The 10,751-nt window shown below is 41.8% G+C and overlaps 3 protein-coding genes across 3 annotated transcripts; 1 reads left to right on the top strand and 2 right to left on the bottom strand.

Moving 5' to 3' along the window:
- Positions 1–115: 115 nt before the first annotated feature.
- On the bottom strand, positions 116–2,653 carry smim11 (small integral membrane protein 11). The gene is made up of 4 exons (XM_031852260.1): positions 2,397–2,653; positions 1,671–1,856; positions 715–930; positions 116–567 (listed from the first exon to the last, which is right to left on the bottom strand). Exons 2-3 carry the CDS (start codon positions 1,683–1,685, stop codon positions 742–744), a joined length of 204 nt encoding a protein of 67 aa, XP_031708120.1. The 5' UTR covers positions 1,686–1,856; positions 2,397–2,653; the 3' UTR covers positions 116–567; positions 715–741.
- Positions 2,268–4,437, top strand: mettl21a (methyltransferase 21A, HSPA lysine). Its single transcript, XM_031852259.1, has 3 exons — positions 2,268–2,646; positions 2,737–2,848; positions 2,920–4,437. Exons 1-3 carry the CDS (start codon positions 2,500–2,502, stop codon positions 3,315–3,317), a joined length of 657 nt encoding a protein of 218 aa, XP_031708119.1. The 5' UTR covers positions 2,268–2,499; the 3' UTR covers positions 3,318–4,437.
- On the bottom strand, positions 3,421–8,465 carry LOC116386217 (cyclic AMP-responsive element-binding protein 1-like). Its single transcript, XM_031852258.1, has 8 exons — positions 8,353–8,465; positions 7,314–7,408; positions 7,086–7,232; positions 6,565–6,665; positions 6,291–6,427; positions 5,887–6,063; positions 5,629–5,782; positions 3,421–5,520 (listed from the first exon to the last, which is right to left on the bottom strand). Exons 2-8 carry the CDS (start codon positions 7,398–7,400, stop codon positions 5,376–5,378), a joined length of 948 nt encoding a protein of 315 aa, XP_031708118.1. The 5' UTR covers positions 7,401–7,408; positions 8,353–8,465; the 3' UTR covers positions 3,421–5,375.
- Positions 8,466–10,751: the final 2,286 nt, after the last annotated feature.

Here is a 10,751-nt window from a genome sequence, read left to right as displayed (position 1 = left end):
ATATATAGATATAGATATATATAGATATAGATATAGATATAGATAGATATAGATATATATATATATATATATACCGTAGGAGGGAATTCTGGGAAATGAAGTCAGGACAACAATATAGCATGTGGAACAAACCATTTAATATTATTACAAAAGTTTGACACAAAGTTGGTTCACAATTTACAATGAATATTACAGAATAAATACAATGCTGTATTCTTAAAAATAGGCAGTTCTGACTACCATCCACTATTCCGGTGTACAAAGTGATGCTTAATCAAATGTGGAGACGGACAGATACGAGTATAAACAAGGCAGAAGATGAGCCCCAGAAAGGAGTGGGTGTTCGTGAAATGACAAGTGGATGCTGTATGAGCATTTACAGAGTTCATTTCAGTTTAAAATCAACTAATACGTTCCTCACCGCAGTCTCGCTTCAGTGACACCGCAAAATGATACCAGAACTACAAACATTTTCTTGACGCACAGGAAGGTCCTCTTGTTGTAAACCCGACATCCTGCTCATATGTGGAGCAGGTGGCCCCTTCTTCAGGTCAGGCACATGTTTCCCTGGAGAAGAGTAAGTGAGAGAATCAATAACCTGTCAATACCACTGATACATGTTATACATCACGTGTCCATGTTCATGCAGCTAGCAGTGCTAAGTGTTAATATACCTATTGAACAGATATGTTATGTCTAGGTACAGTGCAGTACCTCTGTACAGCAGCTTCTCTCCTCTGCTCAGTTCTCCTTCTTGTTGTCTAAGAGCTCCTGGGTCTGCTCGGCTAGCCTCCTCTTCTCCTCTTGCTCCTTCTTCAGCGCCTTGTCTATTTTCCTACTTTGGTAGATCTTAACCCCGGCGAACGCCAAACACAGCAGCAGCGTCTTCAGGGCCAGGATGTACAGGAGGAGGGGGACATTGTCCAAAACCTGGATGGACAGAATATGTTTGAGGATTCTGCCTCCAGACAACAACACAAACACAAAGCACATGTCTGTCGAGGAAACAGCAGCTTGGTTTTCCTTCTACTTTATCAATGATTACAGGACACATAAGAGTCACTTTTGTCTCTGAGAGAAAGTTGACTTATGACAACTCAATGAGAAATGGAAAAAAAAAGAGGGGGGGGGGGGGGTTGTGGAACATTCAGGGATCCTGGAGATCTCTCCTTCTCTCTGTGTGTGTGTGTGTGTCTCTCTCTCTCTCCTCAGCTGTCAAAATGGGAGGTGGAAGTTCATTTAGTTACATAGAGAGGAGGTGGTGTGTGAAAGAGAGAAGCAGCTGCATACCATGTTGCATTCTGGGTAAACTTGGAACAAGTCATGTACACAGTATTCGCTGCCAAAACTTTAATCAAAATAATTGACAATTTTAGACACCGTATGATACATTTAAAAACATGTTACTCACACAACAGACACATATGAAGGAAATAGAGACAACAAGACAGTCACACACATTGTTTAGCCGTAACTTCTATTTATTATGTAGTTAGCTAACTTAAATGTGAAGTTTGTGAGGAATAACGCTGTAGCAACGTTAGCATTGTGCTAGTGACAGCTGAGACAACCTTGCTTTATCACAGAGGACCCAACTGCGCAACAGCTATTACGCAAATAACAAAACAGACATTATATATCTATAAAAGATTACAGTTGAGTTTATTTACCTTCCAGTTGATCATTTTTGGAGTCTGGAGTGTTGACGTTTCTTGTTTAATGTGACAGCCCGGAGAGGTATTACAGCTCCTCTGACGAAGGCGGGGCTTGTAGTGACCGGCCAATCGAAAAGCAGAAGGCAGGGCTTGTAGTAACCGGCCAATCGAAAGGCTAGTCTCCGTTGGACGTCACCTGTGCTGCATTCAGGTAAGGTATGGACTCAAATTTTTTACGTGTTGATCATTCATTGTGGCTTTAATATATATGCACTTGGCGGTGATAAAGATGAGCTCAGGTATGAAATGTATCGTAAACTGTATTCATTTTTTAATTGAACTATTGATTTTAATGTTTCTTTTTTAATTATGCTATGTATTCGGATTACTCCTATTTAACATGAATGCATCATAACTGGTGTATATGATACACCTACTAGCACCTGCTTGAAGGCTCTAGCACTGGGATTAAAATACAAAATGTATATTTTACAATAATAAATAATATATATTTAAAGATAATTTCTCATTACAAAGTCCAAACACAGTAAGGACAAATCAAGCAAGATTTGTTTTCACCAAATCCCCAAATAATCCACACCCAATTGTTGGCAACTGAATAACGTTAGAAGTACATTTTGGAGAACAAAAATAGACCATGGAACGACCTGAAATTAGCAATGGACATTGAAGAACATGCCAGAAGATGGCAGTAATGAGTCGGTAAAAAAAGTAAAATACCTTAAATCCTCAACGAAGAAGAACCGCACTGCGCATGAACACTCGGGTCAAACAATAAGCACATAGCTATGCCAGTTAGTGTAGTTTCTACTCATTACGCAGCATGGCTCTAGTTCCGTACGTAGAGAATCCGCTACCCGCTCTTTCAAAACTCCACAATTCATCAGCACAGTTTCGGTTCGCCGACCACGACCTCCGTCTCGCCCAGGACTGGAAGAAGCTCGGGGTGGCAGCAGTTGTGTGGGATGCGGTAGGTAAGCGAGACAAACCTGTGGCGACGTTTACGACCGTCGTTATTACGCACGTGATTGAATGTGTGTTGTTGCGTCTGTTTTTGCAGGCAGTCGTCATGTGCATGTACCTGGAGATGGGGAAGTTGGAGTTAAAGGGGAAAGGGGTCATTGAACTGGGAGCTGGCACTGGACTGGTGGGCATCGTTGCAGCCCTGATGGGTGAGTGTACTGTCCACTTGTGAGACATGCGCGTAAACACACACATGCAAATAAATTCTTCACCTTTCCAGGTGCCAAAGTGACCATCACTGACAGAGAGCCTGCCCTGGACTTCCTTTCTGCCAACGTGAAGGCCAACCTGCCCACGGACTCCCAGGGGTCCGTGGTCGTGTCTGAGCTGAGCTGGGGCGAGGGCCTTGAACGTTACCCGGCCGGGGGATTCGATCTGGTGCTGGGGGCAGACATCGTGTACCTGGAGGACACCTTTGTGCCGCTGCTGCAGACTCTGGAGCACCTGTGTTCGGACACCACCGTGGTGTTCCTGGCCTGCAAGATCCGCTACAAGCGGGATACAAACTTCTTGAGCATGCTGAGGCAGCGGTTCAGGGTCGAAGAGGTCTACTATGAGAAACAAAGGGACATCCATGTGTATAAATCCTGTAAACTGCCCCCCAGAGAGGATTTGTGACAACTGGGTGTCCTAACCATTCAGTTTGACTGGCTTCTTATTTGTAATAATTTAGTTTTTTTTGTTTGCATATGAATCAAATAAAAATGTTTTAACAAACATCAAAGATTACCAGAAACACATTTATTAACAGCTGCCAAAAATGTAATATTTGAATAGCTCTAACCCAATGCACTGTACAAGTTGGTGCTGACATTTAGAAATTGTGAATACAAAATTAATGAAAAGCAACATAAAAAAAAAAAAAAAAAAAAAAAGCATACTGTCATGACTATATATAGAATCCCTAAAAACAATACATGGCATTCCACTATGATGAAGATAGTTTTGCTCACTGTGAAGTCTTTTTTGATTTGGTCACAACCGAGTTGTACTTGGTGAGATTTGACACCAATACCGTTGAAAAGTAAAATCTTAGAGGCACCTTGTAACAGCAGGCGTTGCCTCTATGTGGTGCATGAGATCTTTAAACCGTGTGCGGTGTGGTAGGATTGTGTGTGCAAGGAAAGTGCGCATGGAACTTTGTAATCCTATAAACGGAATTTGGAGACTCCACTACATATCCTGATACCTCAGAATACAAAACTGCAGGAACTGTGTTGACGTTCCGTTCACCAAAATACCATGATTCCAGTGACGGGGCCGTGCGTCTCCAAAATCTGCCAAAAAATATGGAGACAAAGTATTTCTTTCATTGCCAAACATGTAAGGCTCATTATTTTTGTTCTTCATTCAAAAAGAATACAGGAATGAATCAGATTTATTTAAAAAAATGGATTTTAAAAATCCATAATACAAAAATGTGAGTGAAAATATTTTTTTTTTTTTTACACAAACTCTGTAGCTTAACCATTTTTGTTTCCATAGTCTGATGCATGAGCACAATTTTGTTTGCTTATAATCAAATGTTTCATTTGCTGTACCGAATGTTTAGTTTTTCCATTTGAAGCTTCTGTTGCTAAATGCCTACAAATAGATTGTAGAAGAATATTTAGTGAAATGTTTCGATCACAGTCCACCACTGGAACTTAATAGAATACTGATATTAGTAGTGTCGCAATCTTTATCTGCAGCTGTGCAAATAGACCAGGTTTAAACAGAATGAACAGATGTTATGAATGAAGCTTCAAACTATCCGGTTCAGCCCAGAGCTGTTTACTGTTAAACCGGTAAACAGCTCAGGTGATCAAAATCCCAGTTTAAATGTGTTCAAACGGGTGGAAATCAAAACCAATGAGCCTTAGTAACATTACTCAGAACATGTTGTGACATAAATGTTTCACTTGAGAGATTATGACTTTGTCATGTATCTTTAAAGCTGCATTTAACATGAAAACACAGTTACAACTCAACATCATGGTACGCTTTGTTGTTCGTTTGTCCAGGTCGTATCAAGGCAAAGTAAAATAAAGAAACAAAAAAAAAAAAAAAAAGGTCAATGGCATTATGCAAGCAGATAATCCAATACGTAATAAAACAAAACACAGCTAAAAGATTAAATGTCCATGACACAGCCCATCTACAGTTCAAAGCATTAGTAAGTAACAGATGTTAATGCAATAGTACAACTACAAACGCTGCACACAGAGGAAACCTCTCCAGATGATCCAAGTGTCTCGGGGAGATTAAACGGTAAAAAGTTCCGTCCTTATCGGTGATGGAGATCGAGCAGTTCACCGTTGCTGGTGATGTTGCCCAGTTGTTCCGGGCACCAGCGACTGGAGCACTTCCCTTTGGTGGCGTCGAAAAGACGAAACAGCGCAGCCTCACGGTCTGTTCCATCATTTCACCACAAGGACCCTGTATGGTTGTGGTGTCCTCCACATCCGTTCTGAGCATTGCGTCACCCTTTCATGGGGAACAGAATTACCATTTCATAACCGCTGAAGTGGGAGGTTTTTCTTTCTATTCCTGGTGAGTCACTTTTACAGATTTTTCAGCAGTTTTTAAAAAGAAAGCCAAAGAGTAGAAAAGGGGGGAGTGGCATCCAGATGCATGGCTCTGTGCTGAGTCTCTGTACATGGGGACAGAGCCCCCGGCAGGAGTTTGGTATCCTTTCTACTCAGATTTGTGGCAGTACAAGTCTTTGAGGGCTTTGAGTTCCTCGATGAGGGTTTTGTTCTGGTTCTCCAGCACGGCCACGCGGTTCTCCAGACACTTGACGTACTCCTTCTTCTTCCTGCGACACTCGCGGGCTGCCTCCCTGTGCGACATTAAGACCACGTGTGAGTAGATGTCTGTGGTTAAGGTCTAAACGTGCATACGTGGCTAACACAACACTACAGCATCAAGAAGACGGTCAGCCACATACCTGTTTTTCATAAGTCGGACCTCCCTTTTGCGTGTGACTTCCTCGGTGCCTCCTCCGGAGCCCAGTGCGGGCGAAGTGGCCATGACCACCCCAGGAGTGATGGCGCTGGTGGGGGCTGTACGGATCTGATAGGCCTGGACATCACCAGAGGCGGCTGACAGACGAAGACGGACAAACACACAGCGTTTGTAATAAAGAGATACAGAAACTCACATTCAGTATGCTTAAGCAGAACAGTATGTCGAGTTATTTCCCCACCTTGTACGACCACTTGGTTGCTGGGCACGAGGATCTGCTGGCCGTCGGTGGTCTGGGCATACTGCAGGATGGTGGCACCACCCTGGCCCGCGTTGGCCATGGTCAGTGTCTGCAGGCCCTGCATTCCATCTGTGCCGTTATTGGCTAGCTGGATGGCCCCACCCTGGGTAATGGCAACTGCAGAGGGACATTATGTTTGAATCGTGATGTTCTCAAATACAAACCAATGAAATAATAAAGTATTATACCGAGACTTTGCTTTTAACTGTCTCTAAATGAAGCAGCGATGTGCACTACTCAGCACTACTGCAAAGAGCAAAAGGGCATTGCTTGACAGCAGGATATCCTGCGTGTTTCAACACACACCACAAGCTTCCTGTATCGCAGTATTTAAAAGTACTCACTGTACTGGCCACTACTGGTCTGATAGATGGGAGTGGGCATGGTGACTGTGGTGATGGCAGGGGCGTCGTCTTCTGACTTTTCTTCCTCAATTCGAGGCACCGCCGGAACGTCCGACGATAAGTCGTTCAGGATCTTCCTGGAGATGAAAAAAAACAATCACGGAGAAAATCTCAGAAAAGTTTAGACTGAAGCACATGATGCTTGCCAGCTACACTGCACCTGTCAAAAAACATCAAAGCAATAAATGAATTGGTGATAAGATGTTACACAGACCTATAAGAGGGTCGTCTGGACAGGATCTCTCGCCTCTTCTGACAATCTGTCACACTGTCTACCGACTCCTGAGAGTCCTCACTCTCAGCAATAGTTGAAATCTGCAAGTGAACAAAAGTCAGTATACTCTAATATTAAAAAGCTGACTCAACAAAGAAAATCTGTTTTGTTGTTGTTGTTGTTGTTCTCCTATTTGTGTTCTTTATCCCACATGCTTTGTACATGCAAGAACGGAAGACGCATGAAATTAAGTGGTGTCTTCTAATCCCATGTGGGACGGGCCAAATGTTTGGCACCACAGAAATAAGACACATGAATATATAAAACATATAGCAATGAAGGTGGATCCATAAGTGAAGGATATCATTGACAGAAATGAGAAAATAGAAAAAGTTTTAGCTAGTATTACAATGTTTTGGAAGGTGGTTATTACTATTGGTTATTATTTAGACAAAGCAAAAAAAAGGGTTATAGTGTGCTGTAAAAAAACACAGTAAAAAGCCCCAAAATGGTCCTCTCACCTGTACTGTCTGGACTTGTGGGGACTGGATAACAGAGGGCTGAGCAGCTTGGATCACCCCGTGCACTTGGACTGTCTGACCATTAGGTAACTGCACTAGGGTGACAGTGGAACCACTTGTGGTCAGCTGGCCTGCTGCTATGGAGGCCTGTAACCATCACACACATGTCTTAATGAAGTGTGAACAGTTTCTCAGCAGGAGCAAGTACTCGTGACGATAAGCGTTTACCTGGGTCAGGGTGATGTGCTGTGCCTCAGACTCCGAGACAACTATTTCACCACTTTGCTGTGTGTCTGCACCAGCCTCCATTGTCATTTAAAAATCTGCAAAAAGTTAAGAGACTCCTTATTTGGATATGCACCATCATGCTTGAAATAGAACTGTGCAGCACAGACAGTGATCAAGTTGTGTGCAGCAAAAACACTCTCTGGAGGTTGTGCATGATCCACAGTTGATGTGCAGAAGGAGGGTGTGGCTTAGCTTAACATGCTAGCATACAATTAATTTGTAAGGATTGGATTTTAAATAATTAGCATAATTTAAAAGCATGTAGCACGTGATATATTCAAGAGTCAAAAACATATCTGTAATGTACCTTTCCATAAACGCCGGAGGCTAAAGCTAACTCCATGGCTAGCCTGGAGCTACAGTTAGCACGTAGCTAGCTAGCTCGAGCAGTATGAGCTCCATTGATTCTGTTAGCATGCTAACAAGCTAGCTCGGGGGGAATGCATTGAACACATTTAGCCGCCATTTATTTAACATCTCTCAAATCTCTATTTCAACTCGTTTTTTCCCTGTTTTTTAAACAGCTCGTCTAGTAGCGTGGCGCTAATAAAACTGTCCAAACTAATAAAACATTGCATAACTAATAACGGTATAAGTTGCTAGCTGTGAGCCTGCATGGAGGGAAATGTCTGCATGCATTGTATACCAGTTATGTTTGTAACTAGGGTTTGTTCTCCCACTTTCACTGATTTGTTGGCTCAATTTCACCTTCATTTAAAATGAATTAACTTTACATAAACAATTGCTTCTGTGACTTATTTCTAGGCAAGTTTATTAAAAGAAAAACAAACATTCAAGCCCAGTCCCATATTAATACCTATGTCTCAGTAGTGCCTTGCAGAGACTGACTCATTTTGAGAGCCTCTGCAACACCGCCGCCATGATCTCTTTGTTGGCTTTGTGCGGATATTAGGCTCGAATAACTTCTCTTGGGCAGCCATCTATCTGTTTAGCAAACATCGGATGCGTATCCTCTTACCAACACAGACTCGCTTCGTCACTCCCGGGTCTACGGAGCTCCACTTTTATTCAGACCGACACGTAAGAGACCGCGTCAGGCTACACCTCCGTCGCGTCACCGAGAACAACAACACGGAGAGGAGGACGAGGGAGACGACGACAGCGAAAAAATCAGCTCTATCGACAGGACCCGAGTGAACACGGAGAAGGCCGGAAGATGACGAAGGCTGCCGAGTTAACGGTCGAAAACCACGGAGATAGCCGAACAAAGGGCTTGAGCTCCTCGAACACATCTGAGCATGCGCAAAAATGTAAAACCATAAATCTGTTAAAATCCAAATAGCGGACAACTCTTTTTATCTAAATAGTAACTTAACAACAATAATAATAATAGTAATAATAATATTAACAATAATAATAACGATAGTAGTAATAATAATAATAATAATAATAATAAATAGTTCACTTCTGTTAGATTTAAATATGTTAAAAGAGATGATGATTTTAAAATAATTTAATTATTTTTAGTGTGCAAATTGACTTCCTCATATAAAATATTAATTCAATTCTAACACACCTATGCTTTACAAAAACACTACCAATCATGTTATGTGCATCTAAAATAATACCAAACCAAGAATTGTCCCCATCATCACTGTGTTTACATCGTTCTTACAGTGGGACGTGTCATGGTTCCCTGATGGTTTAATTTATTGTAAATCAAATGATAGATTTTTATTTATAAGTAATTTTAATTTTCAGCAAACATCAGGCACATTGTTGAGATGGTTTGAAATTCACAGACTGCAGTGCTCTTATGATCCACATGGTGGCAGCAAAACCCTTCTTTACTTTCCCCCACTATGAGAGTCAGCTCTGCCCCATTACATTCTTACGTTTCTTTTCTCCCAGCGTGATACGATGACTTATCTGTGAATTAGATTGGTCTTAACTGTGATACTGGCTTCGTATCACCAAACCATACTGTGATTTTAATAAGAAACCAGTGGGCTCCAGCCCTGTATCACTTATTATGTACTATTTACAGCCCCTGTGATTCACATACCATTTACTTCTCCTTGGTCGTCCAATTTAGCCATAAAATGTGCTCATTAACTGTGTCACTAGGTGTGTGTCAGGACTGGTGCTGTAGGACTGAAATGGGTTCTAAGCTGTGGCAGCTGGTCAAAATCCTGCGGGGAAAATGAGACTTCAGACCAATTTACGACCATCATCTCCATGTGCGAGGTCATTTCGGAGGCCTCTTAAAACACACTCACACACCCACACACACGTCAAACATAGCCATCTTCACCTATGGAGTGATTGACTACACTAGTGGTGCAACATATTCACTGCTGACCCAACCAATCTTGTGTCCTTTACCATAAAAACTGGCTCTATTTTGCAACAACACTCTTACATTTTGTACTTTTCTGTTCAAAGTGAAGCGCTGATAATGAATCGTGCAGTCACCTATTATTGAAACTCATCTCAATATATGTCACAAACCAGCCGTGTTATCTGTTGAAAAGTCTAAGTCAATAACCTGATTGGACATTGATTTCCCTCAATAATGACTGCCAGAGGATAGCCTTAGCAAACCATAATTAGCCTGCAGGGGAGCGTTTTCATTAGTTATCACTGAATGTGGACTTGGCTATGCAAGCTGTGCACATTCAGATTGTTTGCAGTGTTTCTGTGAAAATGAGTCTACAATCTGTGAGCATGTTGTTCATATTTTGTCATTGTTTTATACTCGGAAATAAAATCCCCATTCACAAATTTACACCAAGCTTGCACGAAATAACAATAATTATTTCCAGGATTTTGATTAATAAAACAGTGTGATCAGCTTTTTACACCATTTTCTAAAGTGACACTGACTACGTTTATGAATGTAAAAGACAGAGAAACCGCATATATTCACATTTCACATGATAGAACCAGTGATTTTTGTTTTTGCAATTTCTTTTTTATTACCATACAATTATTTAAAATGTTGCCAATTAATTTTCTGTGGATCGACTAATCTCCTCAGCTCTAAATCTTGTATAAGTACGTTCTAATTTGGCCTCTCCCTGTCACTGAAACCCAAAGCCTTTCACATCCGCTGTTGAAAACACATGAACGCACAAACACAATCAGACCGCGCTTGCATTATTCACGTCTTTATCACCACCGCCATCACGTTTTTCTGAGTGCACACCAACATGGTCGGTGTGCCTTGGTGATTAAAGCACATTTCTGATTCAGACTGCTAATAGTGGTGAGTTCTGGCACAGAATATCTGATCGCGAGGTTTACCAGAGCGCTCTGCAGCAACGACCCCTGGCTGTAAATCACCGCCGAAAGCACCCAAAAACAGCCGAGTGAAATGATGCCACAGACGTCCAAAATGGTGTAGGAGGAGGAGGA

This window comes from Anarrhichthys ocellatus, unplaced genomic scaffold (assembly GCF_004355925.1).
Source record: "Anarrhichthys ocellatus isolate YVR2014 unplaced genomic scaffold, GSC_Weel_1.0 scaffold12, whole genome shotgun sequence".
In the NCBI taxonomy this organism is placed as follows: domain Eukaryota; kingdom Metazoa; phylum Chordata; class Actinopteri; order Perciformes; family Anarhichadidae; genus Anarrhichthys; species Anarrhichthys ocellatus.
Note: the sequence above shows the minus strand (reverse complement) of the source record. Positions and strands in the feature narration are given on the sequence as shown.

Coding starts and splice junctions, on each gene's coding strand:
- LOC116386217 (XM_031852258.1), bottom strand. CDS start 7,400: ATGACAATGGAGGCTGGTGCAGACACACAGCAAAGTGGTGAAATAGTT. Junction 5,783..5,886: donor CAACCAAGTGGTCGTACAAG/GTGGGGAAATAA, acceptor TTCGTCTGTCAG/CCGCCTCTGGTGATGTCCAG. Junction 5,521..5,628: donor GTCCGACTTATGAAAAACAG/GTATGTGGCTGA, acceptor AATGTCGCACAG/GGAGGCAGCCCGCGAGTGTC.
- mettl21a (XM_031852259.1), top strand. CDS start 2,500: ATGGCTCTAGTTCCGTACGTAGAGAATCCGCTACCCGCTCTTTCAAAA. Junction 2,647..2,736: donor CAGCAGTTGTGTGGGATGCG/GTAGGTAAGCGA, acceptor CTGTTTTTGCAG/GCAGTCGTCATGTGCATGTA. Junction 2,849..2,919: donor CATCGTTGCAGCCCTGATGG/GTGAGTGTACTG, acceptor TCACCTTTCCAG/GTGCCAAAGTGACCATCACT.